General features: G+C 46.1%; 1 protein-coding gene across 3 annotated transcripts in view; it reads left to right on the top strand.

The window, feature by feature from the left end:
* Positions 1-22159, top strand: part of MAPK8IP3 (mitogen-activated protein kinase 8 interacting protein 3) — a 69536-nt gene that overhangs the window by 7985 nt on the left and 39392 nt on the right. For all 3 annotated transcript variants that reach the window (XM_081887919.1, XM_081887918.1, XM_081887920.1), the window contains exons 3-10: positions 3755-3875; positions 6181-6251; positions 6565-6656; positions 10415-10438; positions 14043-14184; positions 17380-17623; positions 17973-18072; positions 18189-18307. In XM_081887919.1, coding sequence (XP_081744045.1) covers positions 3755-3875; positions 6181-6251; positions 6565-6656; positions 10415-10438; positions 14043-14184; positions 17380-17623; positions 17973-18072; positions 18189-18307 — 913 coding nt within the window. The remainder of the gene's footprint in view (positions 1-3754; positions 3876-6180; positions 6252-6564; positions 6657-10414; positions 10439-14042; positions 14185-17379; positions 17624-17972; positions 18073-18188; positions 18308-22159) is intronic.

Raw genomic sequence — 22159 nt, 5'->3', positions numbered from 1 at the left:
GATGAAGCTTTATGGAGTTGTTACGCTTGCTGATTTAGAGGCATAGAAGAGAAAGCTAAATAAGAGCAAGGGAGTCCGTTAATGCGTTCCGTGTCTGAGTTAACATCTTTTGCATCCTCAGGGCAGTAGCATTCACTTCAGATTTTTGTTCTGAGGGTTTTTTTTAAAGAGTTCTTCACATTTATAACCCACCTTTCCCCATAGCAAAACTAATGAAGAGCTTTGTGGGCTAATTCTTGCAGCCATCCATGCATGGTGAGGTATCTTTTTTAATAAAAGGAATAATTTTTATTAAAGGTTTTCTTGGTTTACAAAAGTACTTGCATTCTCTCTTTTCTCAGGTTGTGGGGTCTTTTCTACAGATCAGTTACATTTGATTTGAGACATTAGTGTTGTAAGCAATATCTTTTCTATTGGTTCACCCTGCACAGATTCCACCATGATTTGTACATAGTGCTTGGTGACCGAGTGGGACATCTTGGAGTGGTTTGGTGAATGGTGAATGTTTGTGTATATGGGTGAACGTGTGGGAACGGAATGGGGTGGGTGACATTGACTGAATACTAGTGTATGTTTTGTGTAGGCAGACTTTGGGTGTGATGTGTAGTATTTTGAGAGCCACTGGCTGTGTACATTTAAAATGCATGCAACAATCCAGGGAACTGTAATTCTCCTGTCACTGAGCTACAATTTCCAGCACCTTTAACAAATTGTTGTTCCCAGGATTCTTGGGCTAGGGGAACTTGCTTTAAATGCATGGTGTATATGCAGCCAGGATGTGCCTTGGCAAAAGAGAGGCTGAAGAGGGAAGGATCCCTGTCTCTAAACATGTTTCAAAATGTGCTGCTAAGTTTTTATTTTGGATTTTGGAGTTTGGATTTATGTTCAGAATGGAGGTGGCTGATTGCATGGAAAGCTAGTGTGTTGTTGTTTTGGGGTTAGATAGGAACATAGGACACTACCTTGCACCAGGTCAGAGCAGGTGTCAATTTAGCACAGTGCTGCCTTTTCTGATTGCAAGGAACTCTCCAGGGTCTCTGGCAGAAGTCCTTCCCATTATGTATGGTTCCAGTGTGATCAGCTTCATGCACTGTCCGTTTTTGTACATGACACACAATAGACCCTTATGAAGAAGATGCTTTCGCTGCCCGTAAATATCGCAATGCATCGAGCAGTTCCTGCTTGCTTCTAAATTATTTATTTGCACTTCATTCTGCTTGCCAAGATGGCATTTGTTGGTTTTCGTTTCTGGGCTTTGCCTTGCATGTTCACAGGGATAGCACTCTCAGCAGTTTTTTGTTTGGCTTGGGTTCTAAAATTGTTGCTTTTTGTTATGAAGGCTCTCCTGTGCAAGAGGAACGCGTACACAAACATCACTGATCTGTTCTAGTTGCTCAGCAGTCACTAAGGCTTGAACTATTTCTTACCAAAGTGTGCAAAGCTCATAACTTAAGTTTTCAATCCAACTGGGTTAAAAACCACTTACAGTGGTACCTCGGGTTAAGTACTTAATTCGTTCCAGAGGTCCATTCTTAACCTGAAACTGTTCTTAACCTGAAGCACCACTTTAGCTAATGGGGCCTCCTGCTGCCGCCGCATGATTTCTGTTCTCATCCTGAAGCAAAGTTCTTAACCTGAGATACTATTTCTGGGTTAGTGGAGTGTGTAACCTGAAGCGTCTGTAACCTGAAGCGTCTGTAACCCAAGGTACCACTGTACTTAACTTTTGAAAGGATAAAATACGTAGGGTAAAGGAGTTTGATACATGTTTTTAAAAGCACTATATGTGAATATATCCTAAGCATAAATGTCTCTTATAAACATTAACATTCTGGGTGGCCAGATAAACAAATTGGCCCTAGAGCTTCTGCTTATTAGGGTTGCCAACTTATTAAAATCATGCAAGATGCATTTTAATCATGATAACATGATGGTGAACCAGCGGTTGTAAATTGTACCTTTGTACAGTTGGCTGGTTTCTTCACACACTTGCACTCCCCTCTCCATCCTGTGTCTGGGCAACCCAGAGGCAGTGCCAGATTTTAAGGCAAAAACTCTTAAGGGAAGTGTAATCCTGGGCTGGTGAGAGGTGTTGCCTGTGGAGAATTCTGAGGACTCTCCATTTGGCCCCTACCCTTATCACAAACCATACTTTCTGGTGGGGAAACAAACCACAGAGTGACAGGCTTAGCATTGTGGCCTTATGTTTAGATTTGCTGCAAACAAGCCGTTGATCTGAGTCCAAGGTTTATTGTTTTGTTTAGAATTTAAAAATTTAAAAATTTAAAAATTTGGCTTTGTAATTTGGAATTTATGCGATGTGATTTAATTTGATGTGATTGGCCAGTTAATAAAAATTATTTTTTTAAAAAAAGAAAAAAACCACGAGTGCTGGTGCAGACATAAAACTGTGCCACTCTGTGGTTTGCTGAAGAAAAGGAGGAGCAGAGTGGATGTGTTTGAGCTTGCACACAGACTTATTGAGCACCTTTCTGATTGCTGCAAGGAGCTGCGCAAGGCCCCATATCTACTATGAAGGACCTACCGGTAGATTAGGGATGGGGACCCCTGTAGCCTTCCTGTCATTGTGGGACTCCCAATTCCCATCATCGCTAGCCAACATGGTCAGTGGTTAAGGATTATGGGAGTTGTAGCCCAACAACATATGAAAGGCCACAGGCCCTAGATCTGCTAGCCACCTTTGGAAGCTCAAATGGCTGTGGGAGAAGCTTGTTTGGCCCAAGAGATTTTGCCTGAGGGGAACAGCAAATGACTCCCACGGTGCTTCCATGTTCAAGACAGAGCAAGTTAGGCCCCATCTGCATTTTACATTTCAGGAAGTATCATACCACTTGTAACAGTCATGGCTTCCCCAAAATAATCCTGGGAACTGTAGTTTGCGAAGGGTCCTGAGAGTTGTTAGGAGAGTCTTAACTCCCCTCACATGAGCTATAGTTCCCAGAGCTACCTGGGAGGAGAGCTTGATTGTTAATCTACACTGGGTTATACAGTGGTACCTCTGCTTGCGATCGGGATCCATTCTGGAACCCCATTCACAACCTGAGCAGAACGCAACCTGCGTTTGTGCGGGTTGTGATTCGCCACTTCTGCACATGCGTGTGATGGCATTTTGAGCATCTGCGCATGTGCGAGCGGCAAAACCCAGAAGTAACCCTTTTCAGTACTTCCAGGTCGCCGTGAGCTGCAACCTGAAAAGATTTAACCCGAAGCGTCTTTAACCTGAGGTATGACTGTAATCAGAAATTGATGTGGAAATGTAACAAACTGAATTTTAGGCTGGAAAGTGAAAGAAACTGAAATTGACAACTTTGCCTAATGGTAGGGCTGGCCCTGATGGCCTCTCTTTATAACATATTGGAATGATAATTTCTTTTAATACAGAACTGCAACCCCTCCTTTTTTAAAAATTGTAATTATATTGTTTAGTTTTCTGAGGAGGAGGAGGATGCTTAATAATACAGTATCATTGTATCTCTCCTCCTAAGCCTCTCCTTGCTATAACATCTCTGAGGACCAGTTCAAACATTCATTCGCTCAAATGACACCAGTCCTCTCACAGGACAGCACCACTTCAGTTTTCACATGGTCAGATTTTTAGGTGGAAGTGTCCTTGTGTGTGACACATCAGAGAAGACACCCCTTCAATCTTGTCACAGTGTCCATTTGATAGCTGTCATTTTCCACTTACATATAGCACGTTTTTCTGTTTGATTTTTTTTTTTGGCCCATGTAGAAGTTCATTGAATTTGAAGATGCACTGGAGCAGGAGAAGAAGGAATTGCAGATACAGGTCGAGCACCTTGAATTTCAAACACGGCAGCTGGAGTTAAAGGCCAAAAACTACGCAGACCAGAGTAAGTAATAACAACAACAGTAATAATTCATTATTTATACCCCGCCCATCTGGCTGGGCTTTCCCAGCCACTCTGGGCGGCTTCAAAAAGAATATTAATATACTGTGATACATCAAACATTAAAAGCTTCCCTAAACAGGGCTGCCTTCAGACGTCTTCTAAAAGTCTGGTAGTTGTTGTTCTCTTTGACATCTGGTGGGAGGGCGTTCCACAGCGTGGGTGCCACTACCGAGAAGGCCCTCTGCCTGGTTCCCTGTAACTTGGCTTCTCGCAGTGAGGGAACCGCCAGAAGGCCCTCGGTGCTGGACCTCAGTGTCCGGGTAGAACGATGGGGGTGGAGACGCTCCTTCAGGCATACTGGACCGAGGCCGTTTAGGGCTTTAAAGGTCAGCACCAACACTTTGAATTGTGCTCAGAAACATACTGGGAGCCAATGTAGGTCGTTCAAGACTGGTGTTATATGGTCTCGGCGGCCGCTCCCAGTCACCAGTCTGGCTGCTGCGTTCTGGATTAGTTGTAGTTTCCGGTCACCTTCAAAGGTAGCCCCACATAGAGCGCATTGCAGTAGTCCAAGCGGGAGATAACCAGAGCATGCACCACTCTGGTGAGGCAGTCCATAGGCAGATAGGGTCTCAGCCTGCGTACCAGATGGAGCTGGAACACAGCTGCCCTGGACACGGATTTAACCTGTGCCTCCATGGACAGCTGTGAGTCCAAAATGACTCCCAGGCTGCGCACCTGGTCCTTCAGGGGCACAGTTACCCCATTCAGGACCAGGGAATCCTCCACACCTGCCCGCCTCCTGTCCCCCAGAAACAGTACTTCTGTCTTGTCAGGATTCAATCTCAATCTGTTAGCCGCCATCCATCCTCCAACCGCCTCCAGACACTCACACAGGACCGTCACCGCCTTCACTGGTTCTGATTTGAAAGAGAGGTAGAGTGAAAGAGAGTGAAAATCATGTGCACGGTTTGTCTGAAGGTCTGTGAATCATACACAACTTGTGCTGAATTCAGTAGGTGTTTGTCCATGCTGATTGAACAAATGCAATGGTGAGGAACCTGCGGTTCTCCAGATGACATTGGACACCAACTCCCATCAGCACCAGCCAGTATTGCCAAAGGGCAGGGATGATGGGAGTTGTAGTCCAACAGTACATGGAGGGCTACAGGTTACAAATCTCTTCTAAAGCATTTACTGTTTTAAAAAAATCTTCTAGGTGACCACAAAATATCTGGAGAATTGAGGGAAGAGGGCGCCAGTATTGCTTTTGCCATTCAATGCTCAGACACACACACACACCCGTCTGAGCCAGTAAAATGGATCATCTTGAAATTGCTTATTTCTTACAGGGCTCATTTTAACTGCCACTATCAAGTCACAGATCATACCACTCTTTGTTGACTGAACCATAAAGTTTATGGATCCAGTGCTTTACAGCGCTGCCATGGGAGAAAAGTACAGATTAAAGACATGGATACTTATGGATTCTCATATTTTTTCAAGAGATCCCCCTCAAAACCACCATCAAACCATAGTCTGCGTCGGTGTTTACAGATGTGCCGTGTGATCTGTTGGTGCTGCTGTTGTCATCCTTGTGAAGAACCACAAGGATCTATATCTTGGATTATCATTTCTATGGCAAATCCTGATCTGCAGTTTTTTTAGTGTGTAGTCCTACCAACGCAAGCTCTAATTTGATGGTGGGTTTTCAGGGAACCTGCATACAATCATGCAACTTCATCAGGATCGGCTCCAGTCCTACTAAACCCTATGAAAAGCCAGAGACAGAGTTTGTCCATTTTTGGATCTAGGAGAGACGCCGTCAGAAAGGGTGGTGCCTAAGACACTGTTTCAAAATTCCAAATGGGCTCTAAAAGGTTGCTGACTGATGATCTATGCTATCCAGGGTTTCAGACTGAAGGCCCTTAGCTTAGAGGAAAGGAACAAGCTCTGCAGGCAAAAGATTCTGGATTCCATTCCTCATGTCTACAGTTGGAAAGGACTCCTGTCTAAAACACTGGACCGTTACTGCCAGTCAGTGTTGGTTATACTGAGCTTGATGAACTTATGGCCTGACTCCATGAAACAGCTTCCTAGCTTGAGTCTTCCTAGACCTACCTAGAGGTGTCAGTGATTCAACCTTCAGCCTGTCACGCCTCGGCCATAAGCACTGAGCTACAAATGGCATTCTTGTGCTTGCACCCTCATTCCTTTTGGTGTTTCCATATTCACCCCTCCTGGAGATGATAGATAAAAAAAAATTATCTTTCTCTCCCTTCTCCCTTTTATTTTCAATGAACAGTTTCCAGGTTGGAAGAGCGTGAATCAGAAATGAAGAAAGAGTACAATGCTCTTCACCAGCGTCACACAGAGGTAAGTCGTCATTTCAGAGGGATAAAAAATCCTTTTCAAACTATTTGCATAAGAAGTGGAGAAGGGCACAGATAGAGGAAGAGAGCTCTGCAATGCTGTAAATTCTGCTCACTCTTGACACTGGTGCTCAATTAATTTCTGCTTTGGGCCAGCTGCTTTTCCTAGAGCAAACGTTTCCCACAACATCGCTGGCTTTTCCGATCTTTAAGGACATCCCTTTCTTTGAAAGAAATGGTTGTCCAGAAAATAAAATGTTGGGATGTTCATTCTTCATTTTGGCCCTTCATTTTGCATTTCCCCGCTCCTTTCGCAGATGATCCAGACCTACGTGGAACACATTGAGCGATCCAAGATGCAGCAAGTTGCTGGAAATAGTCAGAATGAGAGTGGACTACCTGGAAGGAGGTAATGCTGCACCTTGGCTTTGTACCTGGAAAACAAAACAAAACAAAACTCAGATGACTTCTGAACTGTGAATATATGTTTTAGGAGGAAGGCACTGACCCAGTCTCCTGTGCTCTCTGCGTGACCAAAAGTAGCAGTAGCTGATCTCTTTTATGGCTGGTGTCCCTAAATTTGATTGCAAACCATTCTTCTTCTATAATAATAATAATAATAATAATAATAATAATAATAATAATAAATCCACTCTTCACTCTGAGGTCCCACAGTGGGTTACAATAAGTAAAATGCAATATTAAAAACATTTTAAAATAACTTAAAATCACAGAAATAAGGTGGGTCCTAAACATGGGTCCTGGGAACAGCCAATGAATCAGTCTGCTGCTTTGATCCTCAGCTAGCTCCGAGCGTGCTGGATGTGATAGGAGCAATTCAGGAGAAGAATGGGAGTTAGGTGACAAACTGGATCTGAGGTCCCAGGCCTTTATCGAAAAGTGGTTGTGATGGCTCTAGGGGTTGCTCGTGCGTAAGCCGGTGCAAACACCTGGGTGTATTGCCTGAGTGAAACTTTTCTGTCCGGACAGCCACTCACCCGTGGCTGTCTCAATCGCTGGCAGAATCCGTCAGTGGGCGTTTCTTAAACTTCTTCCAGCAAAGAAGCTCTTTGACGCCTAGTCTCCTCCTACTCTCTCTACGCGAAAGCCTTCTGCGCAAGGAGGGCGTAGGCAGCGGAGGACCTCTACTCTCCCCGCTGGTCCCCGGCAAGGAGTCATGGGACCGCCTCGCCGCTTCCCCCATCTGCCCCCCTTCTCCACTGGTGCTACGCTGATTCTCTTCCCCAGAAGATGGGCTGCCTCTCCCAATCCCGGGACGCTCTCTGGAATCCCTCTGGATTTTGCTCTCTCCCTCCAGCACTGCTGGCAGTTCCCTGACAGTGGTGAAGGGAGCTGTGGTTCCCCCGAGCTGTGGTTTTCCCCTCCCCAACAACCTTCATTCCCCCCCCCCCCCAAGATAACACACAGCGGGCCAGAGCTTCCTCATCTCTGTCTTATGCAGTTGTGTTCAACCTTGGGTCACCAAGTGTTGTTGGACTACAGCTCCCATCCTCAGCCAGTGTAGCTAACATTCAGGGATGATGGGAGTTGTAGTCCAATAACCTCTGGGGAGGTTATTGTAAAAGACAAGTAAGGGGGAGATCTGTGATTGGGGTGTTCATTTGTGTCTCTTGCATTATGTTTGTTTACCAACCAACCAACCATTTGTTGAGATTAGTGAAACAATGGCAACACCAGTTTCTTGCTCTGTATTAGACAAGTTCTCCATCTTTTTAAAGCCCCTCTGGGCACTGGTGGGTGGCTTGCTTCCTCAGAAGATAGAAGACTACGCCTGGGAATCTCCCTTAACCAGCTATCCAGAGTCAAGGGGGCTTTTCCTTCATTCCAGGCTGCACCTTGTACACACATGGCTCAAGAACTGCAAACCTGCTTCACCATAAACCTTCCCCCTGCTTGCTCTCCATATAGCTTTTGTGTCTCCATCTGCTTAGCCTCTTAGGCCCCATCTGCACGATGCATATAAAGCATGAGGATACCACTTTAAACAGTCATGGCATCCCTCAAAGAGTCCTGGGAACTGTGGCTTGCTACAGGCACCCCATTCCCCTCACAGAGCTGCAATTCCCAGAGATTCCTGGGAAGGGGAATTAATTGTTAACTCATTCTTGGGACTCTGTGAGGGGAATAGGAGTCTTCTAACAACTCTCAGCACCCTACAGTTCCCAAGATTCTTTGAGAGAAGCCATGACTGTTTACCACTTTAAATCTACAATGCAGATGGGGCCTTAGAGAGGTGAGAACATGTTGTAGACTTCATGTGTGTTTGTGATGCAGCGTGCCTTGCCGCTCTCTAGATTGTTTTTGTGTATTGTTGCACTTTTGTATGCCTTTGGATTTCTTGTTTTCAGCCCCACCTCCAGCTCTCAACTCAGAGTTGGTGAGAGAACCAGGAGATTCTCTCCCTACCTTAGAGGTGCGGCAGGGAGGTTATGGCAATTAGAGTTTTGGGGAGGTTGTCAGCAGGACAATCCAACATTCACTAACCCTTCTTGAAGACCTTCACAGCTTGGGACTCTGGTACCTGAAAAACCACTTGTCCACATCTGCTCACCTGAAAGCTATGGGTTTCACCAGAGGCCCTTCTCCAACCCCCTCCCTTGCCATCAGAGGTGCAGTGGGGTGGTTACTGAGGAATGGAGCTCCCTGACTGTTGAATACTCACCTGGCCCCAGGCACCTCCTTTGCTGTACTCTTGGCCCCAAAGACCTTTGCATTGCACCAAGGTTTTAACTCCATTCTGTTTTCTCTGGGTTATATTCAACATTATTCCTATGCAGAGCAGATGCATATAAATTAATAGGAGTGACTAACTTTGGCCCATTAATTTGAGCGAGGCTACTTTGAGTAGAACTTAGTTGTCTACAGTCCTCTGTCATTTTTATGCTGCTTATGTTTGCTTTATCTCTGCTGGTGTGCTTTTTTGCTTTTCTTTTAAAAAGCTCTGTGTGAGTTGGGCTATCCCAGATCTTGCTGGACTACAACTCCCATCATCCCTCACCATTGACCCTACTGGGTGGGGCTGATGGGAGTTGGAATCCAACAAACGTGCAAAGTGCCAAAAAGCCCCCCCCCCATCTCTGTTTTAAATGCTGTTGCTTTTGATGCTTCTGTTTTCAATTGCTTTTTATTGTTTATTTTAATTATTTGTTGTCTACTGTGGGAACTCCACTGATGGAGTGTGTTAAAAAAAAAAGGAAACACTCACTTACCCCCTTTTTTAAAAGATCACAATATGGAGACAGCCATCAGCCAGCTATGCGACTGGGGCTGCCACTTTCCCCAGTTACTGAAGTTGCAGGAAAATTTTGCATTCCAGACTGTTAGGTGACATCTGCACCATACATCTAAAGCACTATGATACCACTTTCACAGACATGGCACCTCCCAAAGAATCATGGGAACTGTAGCTTGTTAAGGGTGTGTTGAAGGTTTTTAAGAGGCCCCTATTCTCCTGAGCTACAGTTCCCGGAGGTCCCTGGGAAGAGGGACCGGTTGTTAAAACCACTCTGTGACCTACCAAAATGAATGAATAAACAATGGACGGATCATTATGCAGATTTTTGCACGCCTGCCTACATTTGCTTGCTTTGCAGTATGATTTCTATTAGAGATAGTGAAGTACTATGTGAGGCAATAAAGCCCTCACTTTTGGAGAGCCTGTTCAGCCTCCCCATCCCCGACCTGGCTTCTCAAATCTTATGAGGCCTTGTTTATGTATTTTCTTTACTGGCTTAAGGAACAGAAACTGCTCCCTAATCCTTTTTTAAAACTGGAGGTAAGTTTTAAGGCGGTGCCAGAAGGATGTTCCTGATAGCACCAGGCAGGGGTGAACATTCCACAGATGGGGAGCTACATCTGCAAAGACCCTCTCCCTCTCTTGCCACCCTCCAAACCTCCCTCACTGGACTGTATGTATCACCATTGTGTGTTCCAGACTCACTGCATGTTCGTTAGGCTGGGTGTTTTATGTGTGCCAATGTCTCAATCTCTGCTCAGGTGAGCATTTCTGTGAGCACATAACGACGTTTGTGTGTGTGTGTGTGTGTGTGTGCTTGCATGACTGTTGCACTCTAATGGTTATTCTCTTGTCTTGCTTCTTGTGCCGTTGCCTTTCTTGTGTGGGCTGCTCTCTGTTTGTCACTTCAGTCACCGCCAGTCATGGAGGAAAAGGTAATTTGGAAGAATCTGTATCTGTTGGGTTGGGAGCTCTTTGCGGGGGGAGTAGCTGTGACCATCAACAGCGCTTTTGCTGTTTTGTGTTGATGTGAGACAAGCTGGTGAGTCGAGGCAGGACAGCCTATTTCCCTAGGCTCTGAAGAGGCAGAGGAAATGGTCTCAGGTCACACCAACATATGTTTGACGAAGAACAGGGTCCAGAATTTGAACTGAGCATCGCTGCAGCACCTGATATCCTCACACAGCAACCAGGGCCACACCTGCACCATACATTTAAAGCCGTATTATACCATTTTAATAATCATGGCTGCCCTCAAAGAATCTTGGGAATTGTACTTTGTTAAAAGTGCTGACCCCTAATGGTCAGGGGTCCCTTTACCTTTACCAACCTCCTTTAATGAAGCCTGGCCAAGCATGTTATATCACTATACACAAATGCTGCTAAGATCACCAAATAAAAGCCCCTCTTTAGTCTGAGATACATGTACCTGGCTCCCACTGGGACCCTCATTATAGCATGAAAAGAGTTGCTTCCCTCCCAGGATAAATAGTAAATTCAGAGGTGGGTTGTGGTTGGCTCTGGGTGATGTCAAAGCCTTCTTCACCCATATTGTAGTCCCAGTCCAGAATCACCACCCCCCACCAAGCAAAAACGACTTGCTTTTAAAAAACACACAGGCAAATGCAAAGATTCATATAAGGTAATGTGTGGCCTTATCCATTATTTTTTTCCTGGAAACTACTGGCAATCAGTTTCCTTGACTGATCCCAATTTATCTGAGTGGGGGGAGAAATCCCTCCCCCTACTCAAGTGTTGGATGCACCAGCACAGAAATTCATGTCTTCAAGCAAGAAAATCTCCTGTTGGGCAATTTTGTCACCATTTCCCCACCCCCACGCCCACCTACAATAAAATTTGTTTGTCTCGACACACACACACACCCTTTTGCTGGTTTGACTTCTCACCCTCAAAGGAGTTTGAGCATGTCTCACCAGCCCTTGCGTTCACTGCCTTTGCTCTTTGGATTTCCAGGGTTTTTGAGTTCCATTACAGCAGTTTCACACAAGGTCACAAGCAGACTGCTTGTAACTGCCTCTCAGCTGGATCCCTGGGGAAATGGTTTTCTGTGTTCAGCAGAAGCGGTGATCCGTACCAGGAACAGCAGGGAAAAGGCTTGAAGCTTTGCTGCAGCACCAGCTTTGGCATAAGCTCAGAGAAGCTCAAGTGCAGTTAAGGCTGCCAGTCTATAGAGTGTTGCATGAAACTCCACCTCCGCTCCCTGCTCAATTCATGCTGGAAGAAAAGTGTTTTGCAAGTTCAAAGCTGCCCTACTCCTCTTGCCAACATAGAGGTTCTAGGCTGAGGATAGGGAACCTCTGGCATGAGGTTGGAGTTCGCTTCCCATCAGCTCCAGCCACCATGGCCAACAGTCAGGAATGCATTTTTATTTTATTTTTAATTTATTCAAAGTTATATACTGATTGAAATTATCAGTAAAAGCAGCAAAAAACCAAACCAACCAACCAACCAACAAACAACAAACAAAAAACTCATGAGACTGTAGTGACAGCAATGGATCTAGGATCACCCCTAAACTAAACACCTATTCCTTCAGAGGAAGTGCAGTTCCATCTAGGGCAGGTACCCAGCCCAATTCCTGGGGTTGATGTTGTGTGAATCTTGTGCTGAAAGGTTTAAAATTCCACACCAGGAAATACAGAATTTTGTGAGTAGTACAAACCACACAGATTTGCATTATGTGTCTCTATTTTTCATAAATTATTCCACAGTTTTATTCATTCATTTGCCTTTTTGTATAAGCAGGTCTGGTTTGACTTCAGAAGGATTGTTGCTCACTGGTGCAGAGCACACACTTTGCATGCCAATGATCCATAATTCAATCTCTGGTATCTTCAGGTAGAGCCAGGAAATACTCTTTCCTGAGACCCAGGAGAGCTGCCGCCAGTCAGCATAGACCAGGGATAGCCAACATGGCGGCCTCCAGGTGTTGCTGTACTACAACTCCCATAATCCCTGGCCATGCTAGCTGGAGCTGATGGGAAGTTCTGCAACATCTGGAGGGCACAACATTGGGTTACCCTGGTGTAGACAGTGTTGACCTAGATGGACTATTGTTCTGCTCTGGTATAAGGCAGGTTCCTATCCACTATTCATGGAACTATGCAGGTGCCAATGCCCCCAACTGCTGCAAAATGTATGCCACCACCCCACTGACTTCAGAGATTTTAGCAGGTACAGTGGTACCCCGCAAGACGAACGCCTCGCGAGACGAAAAACTCGCAAAACGGAAGGTTTTTTCGTTTTCGAGTTGCCTCGCAAGACGAATTTCCCTATGGGCTTGCTTCGCAAAACGAAGCTTGCCCCGGGGACAGCGGGTCTTCTCTTTTGAAGCAAGGGGCGGCGGGGAGATCGCTTCTCCCCACCGCCCCTTGCTTCAAAAGAGGTCCGGGGGCAGCTCTTCCCGCTGCCCCCGGACCTCTTTTGAAGCAAGCGGCTGCGGGGAGATCGCTTCTCTCCGCAGCCGCTTGCTTCAAAAGAGATCCCGGACCTCTTTTGAAGCAAGCGGCTGCGGGGAGATCGCGTCTCTCCGCAGCCGCTTGCTTCAAAAGAGATCCCGGACACCTGCCCCAGCCGCTGGGCTTCGTAGCGCTGCTGCGAAGCCGGGCGGGGGGCGGGAACACCTGCCCCAGCCACCCCGCTTCGGAACGCTGCTCCGAAGCGGGGTGGGGGGGCGGGAACACCTGCCCCAGCCGCCGGGCTTCGTAGCGCTGCTGCGAAGCCGGGCGGGGGGGCGGGAACACCTGCCCCAGCCACCCCGCTTCGGAACGCTGCTCCGAAGCAGGGTGGGGGGGCGGGAACACCTGCCCCAGCCGCCGGGCTTCGTAGCGCTGCTCCGAAGCGGGGTGGGGGGGCAGGAACACCTGCCCCAGCCGCCGGGCTTCGTAGCGCTGCTGCGAAGCCGGGCGGGGGGCGGGAACACCTTCTGAAGGCGGGCGGGGGGGCGAAAGTCTTTGTCCCCCCTGCCTGCCTTCCCAGGGGCTTTTAAATCGCCCCGGACAGCGGAGAAGTCCTCCGCTGTCCCAGGTTTTTTAAAATGCTGGGGGTGGGAAGAAAAGCCCTTGTCCCCGCCCCCCAGCCTTCAGAAGAGGTCCGGGGACAGACTGTCCCCGGACCTGGTCTGAAGGCGGTTTCCCTAGGAACGCATTAATTGATTTTCAATGCATTCCTATGGGAAACCGTGCATCGCAAGACGAAAAAACCGCAAGACGAAGAGACTTGCGGAACGAATTAATTTCGTCTTGCGAGGCACCACTGTACATACACTTTTGAGCATATTTTCACACTCATATGTCTGGAAACTTGGTGTCTGTTTTTTAAAAGGACTTTCCACTTCTCGGGCAGTTGAATCTTATGGGAATGTTAATGGGTTGTCCTTGGGATACTTGGCCCACTGTTAGCTATGATGGGTTTGTTTTGCTGCTTTCTCCACGTCAAGGATCTGCTGGTTTCCTAACTCTTTCCCATGCTCTCTCTTTCTCTCCTTGTCTCTCTCTGACTTTCCTTTTCTGTCTCTAGCATGAAGAGGCGTCCCAATTCTCTGAACATCCCCCTCACAGATGACATGGTACGTGGGCAGGTGGGCGCCAAGATCGCCCCCGCAGTGGACCACTGGCATCTGAGTGACCTCGGCCAGCTGCAGTCCAACTCCGGCTACAAGGTTTTTCTAACACCATCATGGAAGCGAAGGCATCCTTGCCTACTTGTCAGCAGCACCTCCATCAGGACAGAGAGACCTCTGTGTGTCTGTAACCCTTTGCAGCTCATAGCCATTTCTTTGCTGATGCTTTGCTCAGCTAAACTCCTGTGTGTGATGAGTGTTCTTTTCCTAAAGTTTTTTTTTTTTTTTGCCTGGGGCAGCAGTATTTTAACATTCGCCCATCAGCTAGCATACACTCAAGGTGCTTCCATCAGGACGATTTATTATGGACTTGATGTTGCCCCTGCTCAGAATTTCTTTTTGCAGTCTCCATGTTGTCCTAAAAATACTACCCCGTGCTTTTTCTTCATATAATCATATAAGCCAGATTTACTCTAACCCCACAGAAAATCCAATTTAAAAAAACCCATTATATATCTGCAGTTATTGGTGTGCCAGCTCCTTGGCATAAATTGTTTGGTGGGTGGTTTGTTACATGCATGGCAATGCATAAATGGCTTCCCTCAAAAATCATATCAGGAGTCCCCTATTTCTGACATAGAGCTCCAATTTCCATGGTTCCCCAGGAAGATGGACTGATTATTAAACTACTCTGGAATTGTAGCTCTGTAAGGGGGAATGGGGGACGTGGGTGGTGCTGTGGGTTAAACCACAGAGCCTAGGGCTTGCTGATCAGAAGGCTGGCGGTGAGAATCCCCGCAACGGGGTGAGCTCCCATTGCTCGGTCCCTGCTCCTGCCAACCTAGCAGTTTGAAAGCACAAAGTGCAAGTAGATAAATAGGTACTGCTCTGGCAGGAAGGTAAACGGCGTTTCTGTGTGCTGCTCTGGTTCGCCCGAAGCGGCTTAGTTATGCTGGCCACATGACCCGAAAGCTGTATACCGGCTCCCTCGGCCAATAAAGCGAGATGAGCGCCACAACCCCAGAGTCGTCGCGACTGGACCTAACGGTCAGCGGTCCCTTTACCTTTACCCTTAAGGGAGAATGGAGTCTCCTAACAACTCTCAGCATCTTTAACAAACTACAGTTCCTAGGATGCTTTATTGGGAAGCCTTGTAATATTTAGTCTAAATCCTTTTTGTTGTACCTTTTCTTGTAATCCTGACCTGGATTTCCTCTCCTCTCTGCCGCTGCCTTTTGTTAAGAAGGAGATATGCTATGCCCTGTGCCTTTAAACCATTCATGGCTTCCTGCCCCACAACAAAAAAAGGTTCCCTGAAGTTGGAAATCCAGTATTCCTCACATACTTGGTAACAAGGCTTTGTTGGGGTTGCCATATTTCTCCTCCCAAAATAGCAATTTTAAGGCTTTGGAGCTATTCCCACTGCTTTTTTCATTGCGTTGCCATACATCCAGGTTTTCCCAGACATTTTGCCAATTTGGCTAAATCCCCACCCCCATCCCCGCCACCATTTTTTACATCCAAAAACCAGCACATCAGGAATTTTCCTGACATATGGCAAGCCTATGCTTTGTTCTCTAGTTGGCAAGGTGCAAACAAAATATCATCTCGGTGTTGTGCAAACAACATCTGGCACTAGTAAAACCATTAGGGAAATGAATGTAATGTTAGTAGAGAATGCACCACTGTCAAATTACATTACTCTGTTTTTTTAGTCTTTGATGGTCCCTTTGTGATAGGATTTCTGCTGCTGGTTTGTTCTTGTTACACACCTGAAAACAATTGGTATCTAAGACCACATAGGTTACTTGAAGCTCGCCAGCACAGTATATATAGGACTTGAAATTCTGCTGCTCATTAAAGCATGGCATCCTTGCCTTTAAGAATGTATGGCTGCAAAGGGTTAAGTGGCCATCTTTTCACAGTCTCCATTGTCATTTTGCTATGCTCTGTATGTGTGTATGCGCGCGCATGTGTCAGCTGTGTAAGTATAGCTGGGTTTGCAGTAAGGGAATCCTTCTAGACTAGTGTTAACAAGATCACCCCTGGCCTTGAAGAAATTGCCATTCTGTAAATTGCCTGAACAAAAGCCAAGAGTTCAGTGGTGCTTCTTGTGTTCTTACTTAAGTGGCAGGGATTTGGTGTAGAAGTCAGAAGTGCCTCTAGAAAAGAGGGTCCCCTTTCCTCCAGGGCTAGTCCATTGCTGGCACTGGTCCCACAGTGGTTCCTATCAGCCATGAAGATAGCTGGAGGATGACTCCACATGGTTCCTGCAGTGGCCAAATATGGTCCTCATCCAGTCTCATAAAAACGAACTATGTTCTATGGTCCTAGAACATCAATGGGGAACCTGTGGCCCTCCAGATGTTTGGGTGAATAGGTATGGTTCTGTGTAAATGTGTGTCTTTGTTTCAGTTGTGCTGCTTTTCGGATGTGCGTATGTGCTCTTGTTTTTAAAAGTCCTGTCACTAGTGACGATCCCTTGACTGGATCTTTTGGCTTGTTTGCTTCTGTAGTTTGCCCCTAAACAATGAGTCCAGCATTTGGTCATAATTATGAACCTTGCCACATCGGGGCAAACTGCCAGTGTGGTCTAGTGAGTAGAGAGGTTTGGTGCCTTCTGACTGTGTGGTTGATTGTTCCTTATCTAATAAGCAAGGGTCAAATTATAACTCAGGAAGATGGGATTCACTAGCACCCATAGACGACACAAGGCCTCCAACACACTGTGGCTCTTTGTGGGCCATTATTCACCATTAAGCACTCAGGCCAAGGGGTGAGCCAAACATATGACCAAAAAAATCTGAGGCGTTCTGGAGGGAAAAGGAAAAAAGAGGATGTTATGTGAGGATATTAGGTATCAGAGAATAAAACACATAAACTAAACATGACTTTTCTTAAGCAGCACAGTGAATCTTAAAAGCTGCTAACGGGCCATTAAAAATCTTGGGAGAATTACAATATTTTTGTATGGTCTAATTAAATTTATCCTTCACAACAAGGTAGGTTTGGTTAATGGTGACTTGCCCGAGGGCAACCACTTCTCTTGATTGCTAAATGGAGACTTGAACCCAGCTGTTTATAAAAGACCAGACACAACATTCTAAACCACTGCACCACACTGGCCCTCATTTTTGTAGTGGCCGTTATAGGCTTTTTAGTGCATAGTGCTCGTATATCACAATGCTACAAGGCAGCCGCCTGACCAGTAAATGGGAGGAAAAATTAACTGATACATGTGATTGCCTCCCCACCCCTTCTCTTCCCACCCCCTCCAAACTGCTGTGCCCCTAGTGCCCGCCTGATGAAATGTCTGAGTCTGGACAGTCCTCGGCAGCTGCTACGCCCAGCACCACGGGAACAAAATCCAACACGCCCACCTCGTCCGTGCCCTCTGCTGCTGTCACCCCCCTGAATGAGAGCCTTCAGCCCATGAATGACTACATCACGTCAAAGAACAACAAGCGGTCGCGGGAGAAACGGAATAGTAGAAATATGGAAGTCCAGGTCGCCCAAGAGACGAGGAACGTGAGCATAGGTATGGCTGGCTGAGAAACCTCTAACTTGTTTCCTATAGGAATGTGGGATGTGGACATAACATGCCAAGAAGGAATTATTATCCCATAATGGTGTAAATTAGCATATTCCTTATTTTTAGGGCTGCAATTAGATTGCGGTGCCCAGGGTTGAGCAATGGACTGCCTCTTAAACCTAGCTAAGTGTGTGGATGAAGAATTGTTGGTGGCTGCACGAGATCTCTACTGTTCTCTCTGGGTTGTCACCAATATCCTCCTTGATAAATGGAGGTGCAAATGCCCAACTCATCTGAAATGTTGGTTTGGTCTTCTTGACTATGAATATTTCCCTCTTTGCATTCCATCCTACAGGGATGGGGAGCAGCGATGAGGGGTCAGATTTTCAAGATATTGATTCTACTCCAGAGCTGGATATGTGCCAGGATCCCAGGCTGGAACGCACAGGAAACAGGTTTGGGTGCAGACATTCCCTTTCTCTAGGCATGCTGCCCATGAGTGCAGAATGCAGCTTTTAATCATTTCGTGCCAGTCTGCAGCATTTCCATTCTTTTTCTCTTTGCATGACAGCCCTACTCAGGGGATCGTGAACAAAGCCTTTGGCATCAACACCGACTCGCTGTACACGGAACTTACTGAAGTTGGCTCGGAAGCCATTGGCGACGTGGATGAAGGAGCGGACCTCCTAGGTAAAGCCTGCTTCAAGAGTGCTGCTTTTGAAATTCTTATCTTATTTATCACAACAGCCCTTTGAGGTAGAGTAGCTGGAGAGATAATTAGGTAAAGAGCTGGAAGAAGTCATGTAAGTCTTTATGGTCTAGAGCAGGGATAGCCAACAGCTTCCCGATATACGATATCTTTATTGTCTTTGTCCCATGCAGAACAATGAAACTGGAAAACTACATAAAACATTCAAAACCCCCTAAAAACTCTGAAACCCCATTTTAAAATACACTATACTATGCTGCGTTTAGAACCAGAATTGCATTTGTGTAGAAACTGTTTCTCAGGCGGCTAGTCCTGGCCTTTATAACCCTATACCTTCTTCCAGAAGGCAGAAGCTGAAAGAGATCATTTCCGGGGTGTGTACTATCCTGCGCTATCTCTGCCACTTTCTTATGGCACCTGACAGCATAGATTTGATCCAAGGTGGGAAGAGTGCACCCAATTATTCTCTCTGCAGTCTTTACAACCCTGGACAGCATTGTTTTTTTCCCTGGCCATGCAGTTCCCAAACCACACACACAGACCATAAGTTAATACCTTCAGTTGTTGTAATCTAACTCCCATCATCCCTAACCATTGGGCAGGCTGGCTGGGGCTGATGGAAGCCCAGCAACATCAGGAGGGCACTGTGTTGGCTACCCCTGCTCTAGATAAGATGCAGAGATTGTGGTGATCAGATGTGATCAGCAAACATTGGGATGAAATAGAAAGGGCATTTCCCTCTGAATCATAGAATTGTAGAGTTGGATGTGACCCCGAGGGGTCTAGTCCAGTGTTTCCCAACCTTGGGCCTCCAGCTGTTTTTGAACTACAATTGAACTACAATTCCCACCATCCCTGACCACTGGTCTTGCTAGCTAGGGATGATGGGAGTTGTAGTCCAAAAACAGCTGGAGGACCAAGGTTGGGAAACACTGATCTAGTCCAACCCCCTGCAATGCAGGAATCTTGACTAAAGGATCCATGACAGATGACGACCCAGCCTCTGTTTAAATACCCCCAATGAATGAGAGGCTAGCACTTTCTGAGGATCCACTGCCAAACAGCTCTTACTGTCAGAAAGTTCTTCCTAATGTTTAGTCGAACTTTCCTTCCCTGTCATTTATATGCATGTAGTCCACAGAATTCTGTGACGTTTATGCAAATTATGCAAAATAAAGCAGAGTTACATCAATTATTTTGCCTAATTTACTCTGCTATTTTAGACTTGGAGAGGAGCCATGTAGGGCACTTTAGGGCACAGATGCCTTTCTATGCTCTGATTCCTGGGAATCTTGCCTTATGGTTTTGCTTCTGAGATTTCACCTCATATTGCCCACATCCTTTCAGGCATACTGCTTCCCAACTGTAAGGAATATAAACTTTTTAATGAACTGATTTTGGAAAAATGAATTCTGTGATCAAAATTGTGTTCTGTAGTTTTTCTTCCCCACGTGAGGAATTGCAGTCTACACATGGCCGACAACGACCCTGAGAAGTAAACAGTGTCAAATAAAATTAATAAATAGTTTACCTGCTATATTGCCAAGCTGCTAATAAAAGCAAAGGAACAAGTAGACCAGCTAATAAGTGTTACATTGATAGCCAGAAAAGTAGAATGCAGAATTATCAATGCCCAGAAGTCTTATTTCGCTGTCACTTCCAAAACTTTAATTTCCTTTCCTCATCTTGAGTCGTCACACACCAAATATATTTCCATGCTCAAATTCATGCTCACTACCACAGGTTCACTCCCTCTCCCCTGCAACATTCCCACTGAACATGGCTAGATCATGTATCACCATTTATGTTATCATTATTTCATTAGCTAAATTTATACTGTACCTATTCAATGGCCTGCTCAAGGGTAGCGCACCAAATCAGTATTGCCAAAAGCAATGGCAACAGTCAGATAAAAATCATGGGTTGTATCCAGCTAAGGCCACATTTACTCCATACATGCACTATGATAGCACTTTGAACAGTCATGAGCTATGGGGAACTGTAGTTTCTTTAGTGTGTTGAGAATTGTTAGCAAAACTCTATGCCCCGCACACGGCAACAGTTCCCAGAATGGTTTAACAACCAATCCCTCTTCACAAGAACTCTTGGAATTGTAGCTCTGTAACAAATCTCGGTACTCTTTAACAAACGACAGTTCCCAGGATTCTTTGGACTATGACTGTTTAAGGTGCCATGAGAGTGCTTTAAATGTGTGAATGTGGCTCAGGTTTTAGTCAGAGAAGACCCATTGGATTGTGTCCAGTGCTAGTCCTGCTCATAGTAGACTCACTGAAAGTAATGGACATGACTTACGTTGGGGGTGCAAATTTCAGTGGGTGTACTCTGCGTAGAACTTAATCGGATTCAAGCCATCAAAATTAATGGAGTGAGATGTTAATCATGTCCATTATTTTCCAGGGGTGTTCTCTGAGTAGAACTAGCATTGAATACCACTGAATGGTTATATCAAAACAAAAAAAATCCTTCCAGTAGCACCTTAAAGACCAACTAAGTTAGTTCTTGGTATGTTGGTCTTAGTTGGTCTTTAAGGTGCTACTGGAAGGAATTTTTTTTGTTTTGACTATGGCAGACCAACATGGCTACCTATCTGTAACTGGTTATATCAAATTAGGGCTTAACACAAATACCCCCAAATTTTGTGCTTTGGTGGCCATTTTTGGGGGATGACATTGACCTTCAGGATCCCCCCCCCCATTCCCCCACTGGTGGCCGCCATTGTTATGTGATGTTTGTCATTCCTCCCCGCCTCCCAAACACAGTGACCCAGAACAAGGGGCATTGTTTGGGTGGGATGGGAGGAAATGGTCGTTTGGTCACTGGAGGAAGTATTCTGATGTGGCTGCTTGTTTAGCCCTGTAATGGCTAGACTAATATCTTTTTTCTTTTCATTATCTGACCAGAATCTAAGCGGGCTGGGCGATTAGCCAATCAAGAATAGCTGTGGCTCCTCAGAGAATGGTGTGGGGGGGGGCAGGGCAACAACTTAAATTTTACTCCTAGGAGGCCAGACTATTTTGGCATGTAAAACTTATCTTTACCTCAACTAAAAGGGGATATTTGGTGATGAGAGGAACCCGAAAGATGTGCAAATGGTAAGTGTTATGAATTGCCTATCGTAAAGCAGAGGAGATTCAATTCAGAGCTTAATACTGTCACGCAGGCCTGCTCAGCTTGCATCCCACTGAGCCAAAAGCAGCCTACCAGCATTGCACATAGCCCACCGCCGGCTCAAGGAGCCTCCTGTTTTTACTGCTTTTCTTGCAATTGCATACCATTCCCTTCACAAAAAAATGGGCAGGGACAATAGCCCATTGGTAGAGCACCTGCTTTACATGCAGAAAGTCCCAGGTTCAATGCTTGGCATCTACAGATAGGGCTAGAATAGACCTCTCTGTGAAACCCTGGAAAGCAGCTTCCAGTCAGTGTAGAAAATGCGAAGCTGGATGGACGAAGGGTCTGATGTGGTTGGTATAAGGCAGCTTCCAGAAAGAGCTGTGGCTCATTGATAAAGCATCTTATTTGCATGCAGAAGTTTCCAGGTTCAGTCCTGTGATGGCCTGGGACTCAGGCTCAGACTCGGAGCCAGAGGAGTCTCAGTCCGCACTGGATAATTTGCCTCGGGCGGCATCTGAACCTAGTCTGGGGCCTGATTCTGAAGAGCCCCAGTCTGCGCAGGTTTCCCTGCAACAAGCCAAGCACCATCTGGGCTGAGTCAGGGGCCTGAGCCTGCCCTGGCTCCAGATGCGGGGATTACCTCGTTGCCTTCAGCTAGGCCATCACTTACAGCTTCTCCACTACCAGTTGGGTCAGGA

The sequence above is a fragment of the Podarcis melisellensis genome, assembly GCF_964234715.1.
Source record: "Podarcis melisellensis genome assembly, chromosome: 14".
In the NCBI taxonomy this organism is placed as follows: domain Eukaryota; kingdom Metazoa; phylum Chordata; class Lepidosauria; order Squamata; family Lacertidae; genus Podarcis; species Podarcis melisellensis.
The sequence above is the reverse complement of the archived record's forward strand: the minus strand, read 5'-3'. Positions and strand labels throughout refer to the sequence as shown.